Raw genomic sequence first — 24,599 nt, forward strand, 5'->3', positions numbered from 1 at the left:
CTCCTAGTTTCTATGTTTCCATGAAGTGAAAGTGAATGATAATTTAATACCATCATAATGGAGCGGTGCAAAGCCAAATCACTTATTTGCATATTTGCATTAGAATATATGTAATTATTAAGTTCAAAGTTTTGTTTATAATTTTTATGAGCTGTTGTCATTATTTTCAAATGAATAATTAATACAAAAATAACACAAACCATTGGTGAAAATAACAAAAAGAATTTAATGAGGTTTAATTTGAAACTTCAAACCTATCCCCAGTCTAATATAGTTGGAATCAAAGTAACCTCCAGTGTGTTCAGCACATTTTAACTTTGAAAGCCTTGATCTTTAATGAACATTATTATTAAATTGATATATGGAGCATTGATACAATAGCTTGTTCTGTTCAGTATGTCATCTTGTCATTCTCACTTTAATTACTCTACCATGCAGCCTGCACCCAGAAAGACAAAGAGCTTCTTCTTTCTGTAGTTAAAGCTATTGAAACACTGGAAAAACTACCCTTGAATATCTTGATTAATATATTCCAAAACAAGCAAAAGTGCAATTCTAAAGCAAACATGAAGAACGTGCCAGATAATTTTTTTTAAAAGCTGGATTGAAACTAAACTTACCTGCTCAATTTTTTTTGAACAATTTCTACTGTATTTCCTCCTCTCAATCCCTCCCAAGTTTCATTCTCAATCAAAGGAAGCTAACCGTCCAGCACCTACATGACACCAGCCCTGTTCCTCGGTCAAACTGTCAGGAGTTACATTCAACCATTGTGCGATGACCAGATTGTGACTAGCTAAGACTGAAATTCAAACACTGATTTCTGGATGCAGTAGCTGAGTCACCATTGCCCTGGTGTTGTAATTACCAGCCTGTGAACTTAGATTTGTAAACTGTACATTTCTAATCAGCGCAATACAATACCATTTAAACATTTCTTATTGAGTTAAGAGCAGTCAGCGTAAAGAAAGCTGTATTCCAATAGATATAGATAAATCTAACATATTTTAACAAGTGACAGTACAACATGATAAATTTTAAGCTATATTCTTTATACTTATACTTGAATGCCTGCACCATAAAATCTTATGTTGATGACATTTAAATGAGCAGGTTATAATAGTGTGAGAAATTAATATAAAAACACTGGGATTGATGAATCCTTAATCCCTTATCAACACCTTATCAAGGAACCATCTGGGGTTTATTGCCCATTCTAAACCTAGGAGCTAATGATGTTTCAATTTGACTCACTGAACCATCTTAGATCAACCAGTGGAGTATATTATCATTAACATTACCGACTCCCTATCAGGATCCACACAAAATATTAAGTGAATTAATTAACATTTTCTCATCAGTTTTCAATAACTTGTATTTATATAGTGCCATTAATGTAGTAAAATATCCCAAGGCACTTCACAGAAGTCTTATCAAACATAAGGAGGTATTGGGATAGGTAGCCAAAAGTTTGGTCAATGATGTAGGTTTTATGGAGTACCGTAAGAAAGGAGAGAGAGGTAGAGGGGCAAAGAGATTTAGGGAGGGAATTTCAGAATTGAAGGTATGACTGCCAATTGTGGGGTGAAGAATTGGAGGGGCACCAAGATCGTAGAGGGTTGTTGGAATGGAGAAGGAGGAAATTTCAGAGCTTAGGGCCTAGGCAGATAAAGGCATGACTGTCAGTGATGGAGCTAAGGAAATCAGCAAGAGGCTAGAATTGGAGGAATACAGAGATCTCAGCGGGTTATTGGACCGAAGATGTTTGCAGAGATGTGGAGGGCCAAGGCCATGGAGGCATTTGGAAATAAAGATGAGAATTTTTAAATTGAGGGCTAGCTGGGCCAGAAGATATTGTAGGGTCAGGGAGCACAGGGATAATTGGTGAATGGGACTTGGTGCAAGTTAGGATCTGGATAGCAGAGTTTTGGAGGAGTTCATATTTACAGGGGTACAGGTGGGAAATTGCCAGGAGAGCATTGTAATTGTCAAGCCTTGAGGTAACAAATGTATGGATGAGGGGTGTAACAGCAAATGAGAGCTGAGGCAGGGACGAAGGCGGATTATCTCCTGAAGGTGGAGGTTGGTGGTGTTGGTGATGTAGGAGAAATGGGCTTGGCAGCTCAACTCGAGCCCAATAGGATACCAAGGTTACAAACAGTCCGATTCATCCTCAGATTGTAGCCAGGGAGAGGGTTGGAGTTGGTGGCTAGGAAACAAAATTTGTGGTGGGAACCAAAGACAATGATTTCAGTCTTCTTGACGTTTAATTGAAGGAGATTTCTGCTGATCCAATTCTGCACTATTTTAAAAAAGAGGTACTGGAGGGAAAGGTGGTGTGAGGTAGAGCTGGGTTTTGACAACATATATGTGAGATTTAGCAAGATTTTGCAAGATGTCATTAAGGTACAACATGTAGATGAGAAATAGTAGGGGGCCAAGGATAGATTCTTTGGGGGCTCAAGAGGCAATGGTGCAGGAGTGGGAAGAGAATCCAAATGATTCCCTAGCTATGACTGGATAGATGAACATGGAATCAGGCAAAGGTTGTCCCACCCAGCTGGATGTTGTAGGAGAGGTGTTGGACGAGGATGATGTGGTTAATAGCATCAAAACCTGCAGGTAGGTGGAGAAGGATGAGGAAGGATAACTTACCACAATCACAGTCACATAGGAAGCCACTTGTGAATTTGAGAAGGACAATTTCCAGACTGTGGCAGCAGCAGAAACCTGAATGGAGGGATCCAATGTGTTGTAGGAAAAATGAAAAATGAATTGGGGAAGTGAGAACACGTTCAAGGACTTTGGAGAGTAAAGGGAGGTTGGAAGTGATTGCAAGGTTGGAGGGGTGTCAAGGGTTGATTTTTCAAGGAAGTTGGGGAGGCCAGGACCTGAGGAGAGGGAATCATTAATGCAAGCTAACATGGAGGCTAGGAAGGGAAGTTGGCTGTGGTGAGGACAGGGTTGAGGGAGCAGAAGGTTGGTTTCATGGACAAGATGAGCTAGGAGAGAACGTGAGGGAAAAAAGCAGAAAAAATAGAGAAAAGGCTGGGTTGGGAAAAACCTAGGGGAAATTTTGGCTTGGTAGACTAACAGGATGGAGGGAATCAGCAGAGGCAGCTGAATGAATGGTCTCAATCTTAAGGACAAAGATGTCATGAGCTCCTCACACTTATTATTGGAAGTGTGGGTGGAGTTGGCAGGGGAAAAGGTGTATGAAGATAGTTTGTAGTGAAGAAAAGCTGGGGTAATTTTTACAATTGTTTATTAAACTTAGAATCATTGTAGACAGCACTTCAACTTAAAACAATGAGTTTTCAAATGATTACTGGATAAAATCAATTGAAAAAGTAAATAACAGAGGCTACAAACCTAGTTCAGTAATATCACAGTGATTTAGCTTTAACTGCTTGCTATTATAAAATTGCAGTTGAGAACAGTGTCTGAATTAGTATATCATAATGATGAACCCCATTTGTGCAGGCTCATCATGGATCTTCTACTGCTGCACAAATTCACCTTCCATGCCAATGGCTGTATCTGGGCCTGCTGCCTTAAATTTCACCCCTTGATCTCAAACAAACTTGTAAATCTAAGCATCATACTAGCTGGTGTAGGTATATACCAGTAATCTTAACTATGGTAACTGTTTTCCTCCTCTCTTTTGAGATACACTTTCTGATTTTATAGAGACCTCCTTCAACATATACTAGGCAATGGACTATATCTTCTGTTACAATGATTGCTACTAAAACAGGCAAAGGAATTATGACTAAACTAATCATGGATCGATGACTGAAGTTTGAGATGCCTCACTGTCAAAAACACCATTTTATATATCTGTAATTCACAAAGGAGTTGTTTCAATTCTATTGACTAATTATGTGTTGGAAGGGTTCAGCATTTTTAGTGTCAATCACATTCCACAGCCACGTTGGTAGCCCTAATGACCTCCAAAACAATGGAGCACCTAGACATGTCTGGTCACTTGCTTGCTTCCTAACTTACCAGTTTTTTTACTCATCAGAGATCTCTTAGATGTCTGGATAAGGAAGGACATACTTATGTCTCCATTAATGAGGCAGTCTTGGGCCTGTGGCCTCTTCTCTTCCTGGTAAGGAAAGTTTATACAAAACTTTGTGCTTTAATTATCGCAAGTCCTTTCCCAGTATTCAGTCTGACTACTGACTCCATTATTTTGACATACTTAAGGGAAGTCTTAGAATATTTCTCTACATTGGGCAAAGAAGTTGTCTGACATAGCACAATGTGAACAGTATGTGCAGAACTCAGGACAATTAGAATATAAATGACATATGAGTGTTTTACAGTGAGAAAATATAAGATCCACAGGGGTTTGTATTATAATTGTTGGGTGTGAAAATGTTTCATAATCAATAATTGCTGTGGTTTTGCACATGATAGTTGGAATTGCTGATGCTGATTATTTCCTACTTTACAACAGTGACTACATTTCAAAAAACTTCATGGGCTTTAAAGCACCTTAGGATGTGCGGAGGTTCTATATAAATGCAAACTTTCTTTTTTCTTTAGAGGAGAGGTTATTAGTAATGTGTTTTCAGGATTGTGGCTGGAGATGCAATGAATTTACTGCAAGACGTTCATGATTTTGGCAGTTCTAAAAATACTTTAGGTAAAATCAATTGTTTTAAACTTTGTGTGACAGTGCAGACATGTTGCAGTTGTTGATTTATTTTTGTTCATATTAAGCCTTGCTTGACGGGTGTCAATGTAGAAAAACAAACATTTTCTCACTTTTGCAAACATTGCCAGATCAGGTTGATTTTGGGTTAGATGCAATTAGCACTTATCCTACTCAGCTCCAACATTTAGCTTTAGGCCCCTTTGGAAGATTAAGCTCTGTTATGCCATCTATATTTGTTTTCCCAAGGAAAATTGAGCTGTAGACAGTTTTATGATTGAACTAAATTGAGATTGCTTGTTGTTTTGGCAAGAATTCTTGCAGTGGTCCAACAGAGCAGGCTTTTACCTTATCTGTGAATACTGGATTTTGACCGTGCTAATATTAGCAAAAATGTTGCAATGAGTCAAAGGTAGGAACGGTCACCAGAAGGAAATCCAGTTTGTGCAAGGGGATGCCCAGGACAAAGGAGGCTCATGGTTTCTTTCTGGGGCCTGGTGGAACACTCCAGCTCCTCCTGGCCCACAAAAGCTGTGTAAATAAAAAAGAAAAATCACCTGGCTACCAGCCGTGTCTTCAACTGCCTGAACCCTAAGTTCTAAAATCCCCTTCCCTAAGCTTCTCCACATTTCTTCTTCTTTCTTCATCTTTAAGACACTTCTTAAAACCTTCCTTTGATCAAGTTTTTGTCCTAATTGTCCTAATATCTCCTTGTGTGCCTAGGTGTCAAATTTTGTTTGATAATGCTCCAATGAAGTGCCTTGGGATGTTTTCCCATAGCATTATATAAATGCAAGTTGTTGTTATTGGAATAGATTTGAGAGTTATAGCGAGAAGTTTAAACTTGAATTATACGAAGTTAGGACTCTATGTGAAGCTGGCTGGGGAATTTACTGAAGTGGATGTTCTCCTGGGATTGGGATTTATTAAGGTAGCTCATCTGAAAATAGAGATAGTAGGAATAAACAGGTAATTCTCAGGTTGGCAGGCTGTGATTAGTGGGGTACCACAAGTGCTTGGGCCCTAGCTATTCACAATCGTTATCAATGATTTGGATGTGAGAATGAGAATCGTGATATTTCCAAGTCTGCTGCTGACGCAAAACTAGGTGGGAATGTGAGTTGCGAGGAGGATGCAAAGAGGTTTTAAGGGGGTTTGGACAGGCTAAATAAATGAGATGGGCAAAAAACATCGCAGATGGATTACAATGTGGAAAAATGTGAAGTTATCCAGTTTGGAAGGAAAAACAAAAATGCAGTATATTTCTTAAACGGTGAGAGGTTGGCAAATGTTAATGTCCAAAGGGACCTGGACGTCATTGTTCATGAGTCACTGAAAGCTAACATGCAAGCAATTAGGAAGGCAAATGGTGTGTTGGCCTTTATTGTAAGAGGATTTGAATACAGGAATAAAGAGGTCTTGCTGCAATTGTATAGAGCCTTGGTGAGACCACACCTGGAGTATTGTGTACAATTTTGGTCTCCTTACCTAAGGAAGGACATGCTTGCCATAGAGGAAATGCAACGAAGGTTCACCAGACTGATTCCTGGGATGGCAGGATTGTCCTATGAGAAGCGATTGAGGAGACTGGGCCTATATTCTCTAGAGTTTAGAAGAATAAGAGATGATCTCATTGAAACATACAAAATTCTTACAGGTCTCAACAGGGTAGATGCAGACAGGATGTTTCCTGGCTGGGGTGGGGGAGTTGGGTGTCTAGAACAAGGGTACATGGTCTCAGAGTATGGGGTAGGCTATTTAGGACTGAGATGAGGCGGAATTTTTTCACTCAAAGAGTGGTGAATCTTTGGAAGTCTCTACCCCAGAGCATTGTGGAGGCTCTGTCATTGAATATGTTCAAGACAGGGATTGACAGATTTTTAGATATTAAAGACATCAAGGGATGTGGGGATGGTACGGGAAAATGGCATTGAGTCAGAAGAGTAGTCATGATCTAGCTGAATGGCGGAGTAGGCTTGAGTGGCCGAATGGCTTACTCCTGCTCCTATTTCCTATGTTCCTTGATGCCAACAGCAAATACAAGAAGTGGTTTCCTGACAAATGGAATGTTATCATTGGCTAAAGGGAGGATTGTCTTCATTATAGGTCTTCAAACTTATTCAATCCCGAAGTGCTGATGAAGGGAAGTCGGGTGATCTGTAAGGTTAACAGGTTCTTGTAACTTTCTGTATTTGCTGAGTCTGTTGATGCATTATTTTTGTTACCATACACTAATTAAAAACACCTTTTCTCTGAAGGCAACACTGTTTTCCCTTAGAGGGTTGCCACTATTTCTGAAGCTTGAACGAGAGTTCCTGGGAGTGTATTTGCTGATGGTTCCTGGAAGTGGATCATACTTGCAGGCGGTCCATAAGGAACATAAGTTATTCGCAACAAGACGATTTCGCCCCCTCCTGAAAAAAATAGAACCTCTTTTGTCTTCATAAGTATTAGGAAAACCATTTATTGTTTGGGAAAGGACAGAAACCCAGAAAAAGTCAGCCTTGTACTTCCATTGTGATAACCTTAAAAGTAAGTGAAGCAATGATATTTGCGAACATTGTTTTATGAAGCATAATGTCTTTAATTTCCTAAAACAAGCATTTGATATTTAGGTATAAGTTTGAAAATATTCTTCATTAAACAATGCCTCTTTCTACAATGCTGTTAAACAATTACTTTTTTCACCAATGTACAGTTTATGAATTATTTATATTACAACTTTGGTTTATCCAGCAAGAATGTTGTTTTTCTAATAATTTTTCTTGATATTATATACTGTACACAGCAGAAATTGCGACGAACTAGGTCATACCCCTTTAAAAAAAAATCTGTGAAACACAAAGTCTACAGTGTATCAGGATCTGAAAGACGCGTTATGACCACGGTACATAGATATGCTTAGTTGAGCGTCCTCATTTTACACGCTGTTTGGTCTTTGGGCGATACCTTTAGGTTGGAAGAATTACGGAGAAAAAAAATTGCATAATTTTTCCTGGAGCGATAAATAAAGTAAAAACTCTGAAGGACATTGTGCAACTTGCAATATGACTCAGGAAAAGTCCGATTCTTAACCTCAGCTTTTGCCTCTTACAATCATTAACTTGACAAGAGGGAGTCGGGCATCGCCGCGAGGTACAAAGAGAGCTGAAGAAATCAAGGTGGAGAGAACGTCTTCGATGGTTTTTAACGTGGGACGCACCATGCAGGGTTCCGCTCTATGGGCTGTGTGCATTTTAGTCGGCATCTTCAATTTGGGCAAGTACAAAAAAGTCTTTCAGTTCGAGGCAAACTGGAGGGATGTAATCTGAGGCTAAAGGCATAAGACTGCTAAGAAAGTCGATAATATTCAGTCTGTTTGGAGAAGGCGTGTGTGGACGAATTCAAGTGGACAGTTTCAAAATAATTAGCGCACAATATTTAACGCATCTTGTGTGGTTTTAAATGTATTTTAGAAATGACAAACAGAAGTATTAGTGAATACCTATTATTTGAATTTTGTGTTTATTGTGAAGAATTTGTATTGCTAAGCTTTCTGCCCTTTGTACCACTTGGCTCTTTCTAATCTAATCTTAGATTTTAGCTCTTTAATCTATGCAGTATTGCATATTCAAGATAGTATATTCATATTTGGATTCACGGTGTTAAATCCAAATTCTGTGAATATGTAGTCGAAGCAGAAAAATAATACAATTCAATAGGGCGAGCCTCTATGAGATTGCCCGGTCCTCCGACATACAGACTCGCGCCTACCATTAGATTGGCAGACATTGACTCATACTCCATCTAGACAGTCAAGAAGTCCCACACAAACCCACCGCTCAATTAGCAGGAGTCACATTACATCGTGAACAAGAACAAAAATACCTGGAAAAACTCAGCAGGTCTGACTGCATCTGCGGAGAGGGATACAGTTAACGTTTCGAGTCCGAATGACTCTTCATCAGAACATCGAGAGTAGCACACAAGGAACTTGGACAGATAGCCATCAGTAAACTGATAGGTTGTTAGTCCAAATCCTATTTCTTGACAATCTAGGGTCCAGGCTATCACTGTCACTAAACTGCTTAAGACTTGGACCCAATCCACCACTAAATTCCCAGCTACTAGCTTTTAAGGTACTCCAGACAGGAAGCTAAAAATTAAAGTGTGGTACTGAAGAATCAGACGCAAAAAAAAACTTCTTGAATGTGAACGTTCAGAATTCCACATGCTGATGCTGATGCACATTGATGCCTGCTATTGTTTGTTGCCGATTGATTCAATGTACACCCAAACCCAATTGATCAAATTAGATGACATTTCAACGTTGATTTCAAGGGAGATTTCAATGGAAATGAAAATCAGACCAGTCTCTATAACAAGCGATTGTTCCACAATGCCAGTTTCATGACCAGGCAGCAAGTTGAAATGTAGACTCTATTTGACAACCTGATGAGAGGCTGGTTCAGAGGACCCTGTCCGTGTCTCTGCTATCTGGCTGATTGGAGATTCACATCAATGCACTACAGTAATTCAGCATCTGTTTTATTCCCCCTATGTAAGGGGAAACACCTTGTATCCACTCTGCAGCTTTTCTGGATGGATCTTGAGCTCACTTTGTGAAGAATCAATTAAGGAACCGTATACCTAATATTTCAAGATACAGTGAGGCCATGATGGGCAGGGGAAGAATAGGATTCAACATGTTTGTAACATGAATCATGTGGTGTAATGTTAGCATATGAATATGTAACACATTCACACAAAATTATTTGTGTGTTTTTAAAAAAGCTCTTCAAAATAAACAAGTTAATACCTCTGCTGAAAGAGTGGACAAAGAAATTTCATACAAATGTATTAACTGCTCACGTGCTAATATTGCACAATGCAATTTAATTAGATTAATTTCAAAAAGAAAACAGCATGAACAGATAATATTTTATGTAATGTTTGCCAGGGATATGTGCCCTGAATTAATTACCTTGATAATTTCACAAAATGGATTGTTTGTATGACCTTATTTACATAAAGAAGCTATTACATTTAGAAATAATGCATAAATGAATATTCAACATAGCTCCATGCAGAATTGGAAGGTAGACTGATCAACAGAAAATTGCTATTTCTGTGTAAATGAGTCAAGTCATCTAAACAGAACATTGAGATCAGTGGTCATATATTTGACTTCAGACTAGCTTTGCCGTTCTCTTTGTTCTATGTAATATTTATGTGGAGAGCATCACATGAATAATTGGCTTGTTCTTCATGGTTGTGACAGAATTCTTTGAAGAACGGAGATTTGATGGGTGAGATAATTGTGAAGTTTGCATATATTGAATCTGATGCAGAACTAGATTGTTAAGCTTCAAATCCCCAGCAGTATTTTGCCTGAGAATAAGATACATACTCACCATTATACTGTAAGACAGTGGTTCCCAAAGTGGGGGTATGTCAGATGTCTCTAGGCAGTACGTTTCTTTTAATTGTGTAATAGCGGACTTTCAAGGATAACATTTTTTTCCAATCTCTGCCTCCCCCTCTTTGTAGTCCAGGAGTTCCCAAAAGCAAGTGTCTCTGGTGCTCGAACTCATGTGCCACCACTCACCTTTCCTGCTGCTCCTCCAATCACAGGTTGTTCCTTTCCCGTGCTTGCTGCTAATAGCACTCTAGTGAGAAGGTGAGTGGTGGCACATGAGCCTGAGCATTGATGTGGCGGTGATGCTAGAGCAGCAGCTGATGGCTGAAACACTCTCCGAGTGGGAGAGGTGGCTGCTTGACCCATAGGTCAGCGGACCGCTGGGCAGACATGGCCTACCTGGCCAAAGTTGTCACCCTGGTGGAGCCGCCTCACAAAGACACAAAGGGGTGAATAGGGGTAGGGGGCTGCCGAATGAGTGAGTGAGGGAGGGGGTTTGGGAAAAGGGGCTGCTGAGTGAGTGAGTTGCAAGGAGGGGGTTGGGAAGATGGGCTGCTGTGTGAGTGAGTGGGTGGAGTGGGGTTGGGAAGCAGGGCTGCTGAGTGATTGAAGGGGTTGGGAAGAGAGGCTGCTGAGTGAGTGAGTGTATGGAGTGGGGTTGGGAAGAGGGGCTACTAAATGAGTGAGTGGGTGGACTGGAGTTGGGAAGAGGGGCTGCTGAGTGAGGGTGTTGGGAAGAGGGGTTGCTGAGTGAGTGAGGGAATTGGGAAGAGAGGTTGCTGAGTGAGTGAGTGAGGGAGTTGGGAAGAGAGGTTACTGAGTGAGTGAGTTGGGAAGAGGGGTTCCTGAGTGACTGAATGAGGGGGTTGGGAAGAGGGGTTGCTGAGTGAGGGGGTTGGGAAGAAGTGATGCTGAGTGACTGAGTGGGTGGAGTTGGGTTGGCAAGAGGGGCTGCTGAGTGACTGAATGGAGTGGGGTTGGGAAGAAGGGCAGCTGACTGAGTGATTCTGAGGAGGGAGGGGTGTTAATTGATATAGTTGTAAGTTAGCAAATATCTTTTCAATATGTTGATCAAAATTTTGTAATTAGCTTCTTCATCATATTGTTAAAAATGTAGCTGGAGTATTTAAGTGATTTTCAAATGTACCAATGAGAATACAGTAAATGTATATAAAAAGTATGTGCACTGTTTGTATCCAATGATCATATAACATTGCATCAAATAGAAACTTCCTGTAGGGGTATGCAAAAAGTTGGTAAATCTGAATAGGGGTAGACGACCACAGAAGTTTGAGAACCATTGCTGTATGGGATTCAGACTCATACCCAGCATTGGTGAACCAGACAATTAAGAACATATCAATTAGGTTGATAGAATTTAAGGCCTAGTGTTTAGGGCACTGCAAGGCTGCCAAGAATATAGAATGTACCGAACTCAGGGCCATATTTATCATCCAGCCGCCAACTGTATACTTTCAGGGTCTTTGTCAGGGTACGTGGCATAGTGGTTATGCTACTGTACTAGTAATCCAGAGATGTGTTTAGCTCTTAACGTAGTTTGTGAATTTTAATTCAATTAATTAAATAAATCTGGAAAAAGCTAGGATCAGTAATAGTGATACTACTTGATAGTTATAAAGCCCCAATTCGTTCACTTATGTCCTTTCCAGATAGAAATTTTGACTCCAGACCTACAGCAATATGATTGACTCTTAAGTGCCCTCTGAAGTGGCCTAGTGAGCCACTCAGTTGTCACCACTAGCTTCTCAAGAGCAATCAGGATGAGTGTTATTTGTGGCCTTGCCAGTGGCACACACATCCTGTGAATGAATAAAAAAGATGCAGGCCAGACCCATCATTAAAATTTCTTAAGTATTGAAATCCCTGAGCAGCAGTAAATTACAAGAGACTTGAATTTTTAAAATTATTTATTAGTGTAATTTATGGAGTCCAGGGCCAATGTTAGCTGGTTCAGGAGCTGGAGTAACTTTATGACTTCGTCGCTTATGCACTGGAGATTCCAATATTAGTCAATAGTTTATCAGGAAAGGAATTTGTCACCATGGGAGTAAATGAAAAGTTAGGTAACTGATGAAAATAGATTTGTAAAAACAAGCAAAAATCATCAGCGTCCCCAGCTTAGTTGACATTCGTATATTCTTGTAAACAGGACCTGTTGAAGACAACTTTAATCATTAGTGCAGAGTTGAGGGTGGGGCGTGCATAAGTTGGAAGAAACAGTGACCAATATTAATATAATGCAAGGTTAACCTGTTTGGAAAGAATGGAAGCAATACAACTGAAAGCATTAATTACACTGTTCGTCAAACCTGTGCACTCATTCTTTCTGAATTTGAGTGTGACCCAAATTTGATATTTGAGCCCTTGCTCACTCCCACATTCCTTTTGGTGAAGGTATTGTCCTGTAAGTGGTGATGTCCTGGATTTATTTGTGAAATGTGAAAAAAACATAATGCTTTAAAATCATAATTCACTAACCTGTCAGCTTAGGCTGCCACATTATAGGTCAGGAGACAAAGGAAATATTAGACGGTAATTCGACTTCTAATGGCTGATTCAGGCTTCTTCTATTGAAGTGGCTTGAAAAAGGTTGGTCTGCCTTTCACAACCAGAGGATTATGCAGTAGGATATGGAGACAAAGGAAATATTAGAGGGTAAGTCGACTTCTAATGGCTGATTCAAGCTTCTTCTATTGAAGTGGCTTGAAAAAGATTGTCTGCCTTTCACAACCAGAGGATTATGCATTAGGAAAAAAAAATAATAATTTAAGTGCCTCCTAATAAATGGTGGTTCTCTCTGCAAACCAGACCTTGCAGTTACACATTGGCAGTGCAAGAATGACTTTTCACTAGCAGTGAAACACACATGGTGAAGAACAGCCTAGAATTCATATGAGTTGACCAGTTGTCATCTCTTTCATCTTTCCTGCAGCATGTGCATTAAAGGAGATTCGATGGTGCAGTACTTCCAATCTTGAGATGAACAAGTGCAACCATATGAAGGAAGCTTTTGAATCTGCTAAAATACATCCTTCAATATCCTGTGTTATAGCAGCCTCAGCATTGGACTGTGTGAAAAAGATAGCGGTATGTTTTGGTCATTTTCCCCATTCCTACTTTTGCTAAAAAAATTGGATCTGATTTGCCTCATTGGCTTCTTTCAGACATGTTTACTCTAATATTTATTAGGCCTTCACTGCTTTGTCTATATAGATGTTTTACTAAAGTAACGATGTTGCCTTTCTGATTTTCCATGACTTTCTCGTATTATTTTCCTTTTTTGAAATACAAGTTCTAGAAATTAATAACATTGCATTATTGGTGGAGGCTCTTGCCAAGCTACCTGTTTTGCTGGGTAACAATGCATGCGGCGGGGTTGATTTTAACTTGTATCGCCTGGTGTCATATCACCTCAAAATCTGATCGGTATCCTTACAGCCCATTTAATTCTGACATGCAACCAGCACCACTTTAAAACATACCATTGGATATTTAAAGAACTGTCTGGTTTTGATGGTAGGCTCAATTCAATATGAAAATTAGGGTTTCAGGACCTCAATTATCACTTTAAGTTGAATGTGGCCAGAGTATACATTGTATATGCTCCTGTCATTTCCATGGGCAATAAAGATAATTTAAATATTATTTTTGTTGGGCCAGTAGATGCAGAGTGCTCCTCCACATTCCACAGAAATAATCTGGATCACTCGTGCCCTTGGCTTCCTCTGCCTCCATGATCCAGCCCCACACTGCCGGCTGGAGCAGGCATCAATCTGGTGAGCTGCATTAGGACACTCGTTTAGCACCACACAACTTGTTGGCTTGACATTAATGAGTCCACTGATCCATGGTGCACGGGGCAGGGGGCTTCAGACAGAAAGCTTGTGCTATCATTATTGTGCAGAGCACTTGAAGCAGCTAAATACTTGCAATAACCTCAACTAAAATTTGATATATTATAAAATCTACATTGTAAGTTGGACTCATGCATAATTAACCCTTTATAATTATCTTTCTAACTCTCTATAATTCTTATTTACGTAAAATCTTGAAGTTCCATTTCTGCACGTACAGGAAATTTGATATACAAGACTGCAATTACACACAGAATCAGATTTTATGACAATCACCACAATAAGGTTTTAGTTATACACAACAGAAGATATCGGTGTGATAATACAATAATAAATTCCTTCCATAATGAGTATTATGACTCATAAAACTTTTAGTAAGCGTGAGTATATACTTTTTAAAACTGCTTATGTATATCTCTCAAATTTTGACATATTTGCACAAACTTTGGCTGTTGCAATGACAAGAGAGGTAGTAAGCTTGTTGCATCTAAATACCCAAGATATGGGTTTGTATTTGGTTGGCATTGACTAATGAGTTGAGGGAGTTGATGAAAAGTTAGGGTTTCTACAAAAGAAAATGAACACCAACCTTTTCACAGGCTTTTTTTGCAGCAGCAATCAAGCCTCAGAGAGCAGCTCATTAGGCCGCTCCCACCAATAGCAAAATAGTGAGGATTTAAAGAGGCCTTCCAGCTATCAGAAATCAGTCCGAGCTCCACAGCAGCCATTGCTGCCTTGGAGCTCGCGACCCCAAAAATCTCGCTCTGTGATCCCGCTGTTTGGGAGGCCCTGGGCTATTGGTTGGTCACCCAAAACTTCAAATCAATCCCAGTATTTGAAAGATGCACACTTTTTATCCTGTAAGATTGCAGGGCATTTCAATACATATGAATTAAAATATGATTAAAAATGTGTCTGGATATTTAGAATCTATGGGTAGGATTTTGCTGCGGGCTTCAAGACCCTGACATTGGGACCATGTGGGGTTCCCAAATCTGCATTTTCCTGTAGCGAAACTGGCTCAGTTATCTTCCGAGAGGCGGCCTCCGAATTTGCCGCCACTGAGTTTGCCATCCTATTAAGAACAGCAGCCGGTCTTTGCATGCTGCAGGCCCAATCAGAGGGTTGGCAGCTCTGGAGTCTTAGCAGCAACACTGGGAGAGATGGGTGTTGCTGAGGCAGTTTGGAGACTGTGAGGGTGCTTCAACCTGGAGGTTCAGCTGCACAGCAGAAAAGAAATAAACAAAAACCTAGGCCGGCAGTTATATAGGGATGGAGGGGAAACCCCTGCACTGGATTGGGTTCAGTCATGTTTGTGGCCTTTCGTGCTCACGGTCCCCCCTCAGTGCAACATGGAGTCTCCAGCTCTGCCACAGGAAGGCCTACTCCATTATGCTGACAGCCTCCACACATGACAAGAGCTGCTCTGCCAGCCGCAAAATCGTCCCTATCTGGAGCCTTAACAAGTGCAATCAGCTGCCCCACCCAACCCCCTCCCCAGCACCCCAGCCTTGGCAAGGGCAGCCAATCCAATTCGCAGCTTGCCCAGGGAAGGCACCCCCCCCACCCCCTGTGGCAGGAATACACCAAGGAGCCTTCCCAACATGGTATGCCCCTATTTTACCACCTCCCCTGCTTCCATGCCTGCTATCACAGTACTAAGAAAGTTCAGCCCTACAAATAAGAGTATTAAAATAAAACTATAGAAGGAGCCTATTCAGAAGAACAGAGGACAGTAAAGCCTGAGGCCAAATCCATTTTGAAACACCAGTTTTCAAGATATTAAGAGGAATAGACAGTTTCCCTCCATCCACCCTATTTCCTCTCATACTAGGTGGGCATAGTCTAAAAATTAGAGTTGGATCTTGCAGGAGTGAGGAAAGGGTGGTAGAAATTTGGAATTCTCTTTTGCAAACAGCAATTGATGATGGATCAATCTTAAATCCAGAATTGAGAGATGTATGTTAACAAAAGATAGTAAGGAATGTGGGGCAAAGATATGTATATAGATTTGAGTTGCAGATCAGCATGGTCCCATTGAATGGCAGAACAAACTCAAGCGACTAAATGGCCTACTCTGTTGGTACAGTATAACCTGTAGGTTTGGGGTGATTGCGGGTGCTTGGAAACTGATTGGGCAGAGATTGGAGGGTGGGGTTGGTGATCGCGAGGAGGGCCTTCCGATTGCCAGGGAGTCAATCGCACAGAGGGTGTTGTGATCATGGGATGGGAAGCAGGGTAGCCTGAAGAGCTAGGGGGAAAGCACTCCTGCTCCTCCTGGCTCACATACAGGGTTTCAAAGACACTTATCTCTTCCACAGAACACTCACCTCCCTTTAGCTGCCGGGATTCGTGAGGCTCAGGAACCCAGCTAATTAGGTTTAGAACTGGAAGAGAAATAAAATCTGAGGCATCCAGCCTTACTGAAATTTTTAACTGTGCAACACACCTCCTCAGAGCCGGTTGGCTGCTTGCTTCCTCCCTCCCGTCCTCCCATCCCAGCTCCATAAAAAATACTGGAAGTGAACAGGTTGGTTTGGGTTTGAAATTTTTACATCCCACCTCGCCCAAGCCCACTTGTTATTGGGAGTTACAGCTCCCTTCTAGATATGTATGGCTGTGTATAGCTTCTTATTTTTCCACCATAGACGTCCCCCAGCTCTCTCCAACAGAGAAGAAACAAAAATAACCAGAGTTGAAGCCCCATTTGTTGTTACAAAATCTGCACCAAAAAAATACAGCTTACTGTTGATTCCTTTCACGGGCACCTGGTGGAAAAAAACAGGATGACTGGGATTCTCCAGCTAACCACATTATTCAAATTGCTAACCACAAAGACTTTCAGAGTACAACAGACAAGTCAGCAGAAACCACGAACCAGAGAAAAAAAAATGAAAAGGTTACTTGCTGTAGTAAACAGCTTGTCCTGAGCTAATAATTTCTGTGTTACTCAGACAACCCTCAACCCAACTAAACAGTGTACACTCGAGCCACACACAGGAAGGTACCAGTTTAGCCCAACTGTTCAACTCATTAGCACTACTCAAAAATGTCTGCTTTAGTCGGGCATCCTAAAATCAGTTTTATGTAATTGTAATCAGTTGACTTAACTTAGATTGGGATTTTCCGGGTCTGCTCGCCAGCGGGATCGACCAGTCCTGCCGAAAGTCAATGGACTTTTGGTTGGCCTACCTCATCTCCCCCGCCCAGGGCCTAAAAATCCTGATTAAGGAGAGCCAGCACGGCATTGTTAGAGGCAAGCTGTGATTATTTAACTTGATTAAGTTTTTTGAGGAGCAGCACTATCAAGCGGCATTTGCTTAGCAATAACCTGCTCAGTGATGCCCAGTTTGGGTTCCGCCAGGGCCACTCAGCTCCTGACCTTGTTACAGCCTTGGTTCAAATATGGACAAAAGAGCTGAACTCCCGAGGTGAGGTGAGGTGAGAGTGACTGCCCTTGACATCAAGGCCTCATTTGATCGAGTGTGGCATCAAGGAGCCCTAGCGAAACTGGAGTCAATAGGAATCAGGGGGAAATCTCTCCATTGGTTGGAGTCATACTGCGCAAAAAGGAAGATGATTGTGTGTTGGAGGTCAGTCATCTCAGCTCCAGAACATCACTGCAGGAGTTCCTCAAGGTAGTGTCCTCGGCCCAACCGTCTTCAGTTGCCTCATCAATGACCTTCCATCATAAGGTCAGAAGTGGGGATGTTCAGCGCTATTCGCGACTCCTCATACACTGAAGCAGCCCATGTCCAAATGCAACAAGACCTGGACAATATCCAGGCTTGGGCGGACAAGTGGCAAGTAACATTTGTGCCACACAAGTGCCAGGCAATGACAACAGGAGAGAATCCAGCCATCGCCCCTTGATGTTCAATGGCATTACCACCACTGAATCCCCCACTATCAACATCCTGGGGGTTACCATTGGCCAGAAACTGAACTGGACTAGCCATATAAATACTTTGGCTACAAGAGCAGGTCAGAGGCTAGGAATCGTGTGACGAGTAACTCATCTCCTTACTCTCTAAAGCCTGTCCTCCATCTATAAGGCACAAGTCAGGAGTGTGATGGAATACTCCACACTTGTCTGGATGAGTGCAGCTCCCACAACACTCAAGAAGCTTGAAACCGTCCAGGACAAAGCACCCCGCTTGATTGGCACCACATCCACAAATATTCACTCCCTCCCACCACCGATGCACAGTAGCAGCAGTGTGTACCATCTACAAGATGCACTGCAGGAATTCACTAAGGCTCCTTCAACAGCACCTTCCAAACCTGCGACCACTATCATCTAGAAAGACAAGGGCAGCAGATAGAAGGGAACACCACCACCCTGCAAGTTCCCCTCCAAGCCACTCACCACCCTGATTTGGAAATATATTGCCGTTCCTTCACTGCTGCTGGGTCAAAATCCTGGAACTCCCTTCCTAACAGCACTGAGGGTATACCTACACCACATGGACTCCAGCGGTTTAAGAAGGCAGTTCACCACAACCTTCTCAAGGGCAACTAGGGATGGGCAATAAGTGCTGGCCCAGCCAGTGAAGCCTACATCCTATAAATGAATAAAAAAGAGGATTGAGATGGTTAATGTAGTGATGTGGTGCAGATGGACTTCCAAAAGGCATTTGATAAAGTGCCATACAATAGGCTTGTCAGCAAAGTTGAAACCCAGGGAATAAAAAGGCACAGTGACAGCATGAATATGAAGTTGGCTGAGTGGTAGGAAATAGGGAATACTGGTGAATGGTTGTTTCTTGGACTGGAGGAAGGCATATAATGGGAATTCCAGGGGTCAATACTAGGACCACTGCTTTTCTTGATTTTTATCAATGGCGTAGACTTGGGTGTGCAGAGCACAATTTCAAAATTTGCAGATGACACTAAACTTGGATGCGTTGTAAATGTGAGTAGGATAGGGATAGACTTCAAGAGGACATAAATAGGCTAGTGGAATGGGTGGACATGTGGCAGATTGACTTCAATGTAGAGTGAAGTGATACGTTTTGGTAGGAAGAAAAGGGTACAATTCTAAAGAGGGTGCAGGAACAGAGAGATCTGGGGACATGTATATGTGCACAAATCATTGAAGGTGGCAGGGCAGGTTGAGAAAGTGGTTAAAAAGACATGGATTCCTGGGCTTAATAAATAGAGGCACAGAGTTTCCTTAAAGAAGAGAAGGTTGAGAGGAGATTTGATAAAAGTGTTAAAAATCATGAAAGGTCTAGACAGAGTAGATAGAGAGAAACTGTTCCCTTTAGCAGAGGGGCTGAGAACCAGAGGACGCAGATTTAAGACGATTGGCAAAAGAAGCAAAAGAAACATGGCAAACCCTTTTTATGCAAATGGTTGAATCCAGAATGCACTGTTGGGGAGTGTGGTGGTGGCAGATCCAATTGTGGCTTTCAAAAGGTATATCAATAAGCACCTGAAAATAAAAACATTGAAGGGTTACGAGGAAAGGATGAGGGAGTGGATCTATCACAATTGCTCCTGCAGAGAGCTGGCATGGACACAATGGGATGAATGGTCTTCTTCTGTACTGCAGCCATTCTGTGATTCAAATCAGGTGGCAAGATTGGTCATTGAGATCATAAATGAGATTTTTTTATAGTTGCTTTCTTAAATAAGGAACATTAATAATTTGGCTGAAACATTTTTTCCATTCATGGTCATGGTCAGATCAGGTACAGTATGGCTTGGTACAGAACAAAGCTTTCTCTATTTTTTAAAAAATGTAATTTTTCCTGGGATGTGGACATCACTGGCAAGGCCAACATTTGTTACCTATCCATAATTGCCCTTGAATGGAGTAAGCTTGCTAGGCCATTTCATAGGGCAGTTAAGAGTCAACCACATTGTTGTGATCTGGAATCACATGTAGGTCAAACCAGGTATGGATGGCATATTTTCTTCCCTAAAGGACATTAGTGAACCAGTTGGGTTTTTACAAAAATTGATAATAGCTTAATTGTCACCATTACTGAGACTAGCTTTCAATTCTAGAATTTTTATTAATTGAATCTAAATTCTACCAACTACTGTGGTGGGATTTCAACCCACATCCCCAGATTGGATTACTAGCCCAGTGACGTTGTCATTACGCCACCATCTTCCCTAAAGATGATCTGCTGGCCCTTATATATATCCCTTAACTGTAATCTCAATGAACTGTACTGCAATATTTGTTTCAATTTCTTACACTTGCTATTTTTTGGGCACTCTGGCTGGAATTTTCCACCTCCATTGATGTTGGGTGTCGTGGTGAGCATGAGCAGACAATATGGCGAGAAGGCCAAAAATCAGTTTTACACTGTCGTGAAACCAGTTTGCGATCGCCCGCTCCACCCATCGGTGTTGGGCTGCGTTTCCTGCCACAGGATGTCAGGAACATCATTTTAATACATTTGCATCTAACTATGAACCCTGCTCACCAGAATCATCCCCCCCACACTGAATCATCCTGTCATGCCGACGTGTTTCACAACTGTACATAAATGACGTGCACCTGGCAAGCTGCATTTCATTTGGGACTTTGAGGTTGATTTGCCTACCTTTCTTCGGGCAGCACTCGTGGTCATTAGCGCCAGGCTTCGTAGGCAGCACCACATCGCCTATAGGCAGGTCTCTACCTACCAGACCAGCTGTAAGGCAGGAGTGGCTTTTCAATGGCTGCAAGGCTTGCTTGGGGAAGAGGGGTATCCCAGGGTGTGTGTGGAGGCCCATGTTGATCTGTGCAAGCGGCCTCCAGGTGGTGACGGCTGAGGAGGCAGTCTCCAGAGATGATGAGGCCAGATATTGATGTGAGGGTTTGTATGAGAGTGAATGGTGATGTCCCTTGAGCTGGGAGTGAGATGCCAGTGAATATGTGATGGCCTTGTGAGTGAGAGTTTAGAATGATGAGATGGTTGCCTTACCCTGGTGGCACGGATGAGATTGTTCATCCATTTTCTCCACTGGATGGCCAACCTGTTGTGTACAGCATTGGCATTGACCACCTCTGCCACAGCCTCCCAAACCGGAGTGGTGAGACTGACGGGCCTCCTGCGGCTAGAGTGGGGTTAGAGGACATAGCGGCGAGTGCCACGGTGTCCAGAAAGCGTCCCAGGCCATGCCTTCACTGGTGCCCTCCTGGGCTGCAAGTATTGAGAAGTGTGTGTGCAGCTGCAGTTTAAATATGGCGCCCTGAGTGCGGAAGCAGTGGGGTAACAGTGTGGCGGGCAAATTGGAGGCCACCCACCAGCAAGATGTTGTGTTTACTGTGGCTGCATAATCAATGAGGTGGGAATGAGGCGTTACGGCACAAAAAGCTAACATTGTGGCCAGGAGGTAAAATGTCCTTTCTCCCACCCACAACCACACTTAGTGCAAATCTGGGATGATTCCACCCTCCGAATAAGACTGCTAGTTTAGAACCACTCAGTCTAAAACCATGTTCAGTTTTGTAACCTTAAGGGATTATGTTAAAATTGGCCATACGTTTTTCACATAGGGCCCCGACACCTAACCAAAAAAGACTTTTATTTTCTTTAATCTGGGCTTGATTTGAACCAAAACACTAAAAGTTGAAGGACTTTGTTCCCTTGTCTCCTAGTATAATTAGAGGCTAAATTGATGGCTGCTGAATTCAGGCGAGGGGATTGCAATGCACAATTAAAATGCTAAAATGATGCCTGCCTATCCTCTAGAATAGATGCAAGAATATCTCACAGCACTATTCTGAAGAAGATCCTGACCAACATTTATCCATCAGCCATAACCTGAAAATAAATATCTGCTAATTGTGGGACCTTGCTATGCACAAATTGGCTGCTGCGCTTTCTACATTACAACAGTGAATACACTTCAGGAATGCTTTGGGACATTCGGAGGTTATGAAAGCTGCTTTATAAATACAAGCTCATTTTTAGTTGCACAGTATGATGCTGCTATTGAAAATATTAAGACTGTGTTTTCAAAATCAATTATTTACTCAACTGGTAACTTTCTTCGATCATTTATTAGAACAAAGAAGCAGATGCAGTGTCATTGGATGGTGAGACTTTCTATCAAGCTGCAGAGCATCATAAGCTAAAGCCTGTTGTTGGTGAGACATATGATCAAGGTACGTCACATAGGGACCAGCGACTATGGTAGTGTCGTTTTAAAAAATTCTTTCACAGGATGTGGGAGTTGTTAGCTAGGCCAGCACTTATTGCTCATCCCTAATTACTCCTGAGAAGGTGGTGGTGAGCTGCCTTCTTGAATTGCTGCAGTCCATGTGGTGGAGGTACACCTACAGTGCTGTTTGGGAGGGAGTTCCAGGATTTTGACCCAGTGACAGTGAAGGAACAGTGATATAATTCCAAGTCAGGATGGTGAGTGGCTTGGAGGGGAATTTGCAGGTGGTGGTGTTCCCATGCATCTGCTGCCCTTGTCCTTCTCGGTGGTAGTGGTCATGGCTTTGGAACGTGCAATCCAAGGAGCCTTGGTCAGTTGCTGCAGTGCATCTTATAGATGAAACACACTGCTGCCACTGTGCGTCAGGAGTGGAGGAAGTGGATGTAGAAGGTGGGAGATGGCGTGCCAATCAAACGGGCTGCTTTGTCCTGGATGGTGTCAAACTTCTTGAGCGTTGTTGGAGCTGCACTCATCCAGGCAAGTGGAGAGTATTCCATCACACTCGTGACTTACATACTAACATATATAGGAACAGACGAATTAGGAGCAGGAGTAGGCCACTCGGCCCCTTGAGCCTGCTCTGCCATTCAATAAGATCATGGCTGATCTGATTGTAACCTCAACCCCACATTCCTGGCTACCCCCAATAACCTTTCACCCCCTTGTTAATCAAGAATCTATCTAGCTCTGCCTTAAAAATATTCAAAGACTCTGCTTCCACTGCCTTTTGAGGAAGAGTTCCAAAGACTCATGATCCTCTGAGAGAAAATATTTCTCATCTCTGTCTTGAATAAGCAACCCCTTATTTTTAAACAGTGATCCCTACTTCTAGATTCTCCCACAAGAGGAAACATCCTCTCCACATCCACACTGCCAAGACACCTCAGGATCTTAAAGATTTCAATCAAGTTGCCTCTTACTTTCCTGAACAATCTTAACCTGTCCAACCTTTCCTCATAAGACACGCCACTTATTCCTGGTGTTAGTCTCATAAACTTTCTCTGAACTGCTTCTAATGCATTTACAAATTTCCTTAAATAAGGAGACCAGTACTGTACACAATACTCCAGATGTGGTCTCACCAGTGCCCTGTATAACTGAAGCATAACCTCCCTACCTTTGTATTCAATTCCCCTCACAATAAACGATAACATTCTATTAGCTTTCCTAATTACTTGCTATATCTGTATACTAGCCTTTTATAATTCAAGCATTTGGACACCCAGATCCCTCTGAATCTCAGAACTCTGCAATCTCTCACCATTTAGATAATAAGCTTCTTTTTTATTCTTCCTGCCAAAATGAACAATTTCACATTTGCCTACATTATACTCCATTTGCCATTTCTTTGCCCACTCACTTAACCTAACTATGTCCCTTTGTAGCCTCCTTATGTCCGCTTCACAATTTACTTTCCTATCTATCTTTGTGTCATCAGCAAGTTTAGTAACCATTCCTTAGGTCCCTTCATCCAAGTCATTTATATAAATCTAAAAATTTGAGGCCCCAGCAAGGATCCCTGTGGCACACCATTCGTCACATTCTGCCAACTAGCAAAAGACACATTTATGCCAACTCTCTGCTTCCTGGTAGCTAGCCAATCTTCTACCCATGCCAATATGTTACCCCCTACACCATGAGCTTTTATTTTCCACAATAACCATTGATGAGGCACTTTATCAAATGTCTTTTGGAAATCCAAGTACAATACATCTACTCATTCCCCTTTATCCACAGCACATGTGACTCCTTCAAAGAACTCCAATAAATTGGTTAAACATGATTGCCCTTTCACAGAACCATGTTGACTCTGCCTGATTGCCTTGAATTTTTCTAAGTGCCCTGCTATAACATCGTAAATAATAGCAACTAACAATTTCCCTATGACAGATGTTAAGCTAACTGGCTAGTAATTTCCTACTTTCTGTCCCGCTCCCTTTTTGAATAAAGGAGTTACATTTGCTATTTTCCAACCTAATGGAGCCTTCCCAGAATCTAGGGAATTTTGGAAAATTAAAACCAATGCCTCCACTATCTCACTAGCCACTTCTTTCAAGACCTTAGGATGAAGTCCATCCAGACCTGGGAATTTGTCAGCCCGCAGCCCCAACAATACCACTTCCCTGATGATTGTAATTTTCCAAAGTTCCTCCCTCCCTTCCATTTCTTGATTTACAGCTAGTTCTAGGATGTTACTCGTGTCCTCTATAGTGAAGACTGAAGCAAAATACCTGTTTAATTCATCCATTCATCCACCATCTCCCTACTTTCCATTATTGATTCCCCAGATGCACTTTTTATAGGACCAATGCTCACTTTGTTAACTATTTTCTTATTTAAATATCTATAGAAACTCTTACTACCCGTCTTTATATTACTAGCTAGCTTTCTCTCATACTCTAATTGTTCCTTCCTTATTAATCTCTTTGTTATTCTTTGCTGTTCTTTATATTCTTTCCAATCCTCTGACCTGCCACCCGTCTTTGCGTAATTA

At 41.7% G+C, this 24,599-nt stretch overlaps 1 protein-coding gene across 1 annotated transcript in view; it reads left to right on the forward strand.

Moving 5' to 3' along the window:
- Positions 1-7,650: 7,650 nt before the first annotated feature.
- The window catches only part of meltf (melanotransferrin), a 61,328-nt gene continuing 44,379 nt past the window's right edge, over positions 7,651-24,599 (forward strand). Inside the window, exons 1-3 of the mRNA XM_078564111.1 lie at positions 7,651-7,921; positions 13,015-13,169; positions 21,950-22,049. Of these exons, the coding sequence (XP_078420237.1) occupies positions 7,843-7,921; positions 13,015-13,169; positions 21,950-22,049 (334 nt within the window). The 5' untranslated portion in view covers positions 7,651-7,842. The remainder of the gene's footprint in view (positions 7,922-13,014; positions 13,170-21,949; positions 22,050-24,599) is intronic.

The sequence above is a fragment of the Cetorhinus maximus genome, chromosome 19, assembly GCF_964194155.1.
Source record: "Cetorhinus maximus chromosome 19, sCetMax3.hap1.1, whole genome shotgun sequence".
Taxonomy (NCBI): domain Eukaryota; kingdom Metazoa; phylum Chordata; class Chondrichthyes; order Lamniformes; family Cetorhinidae; genus Cetorhinus; species Cetorhinus maximus.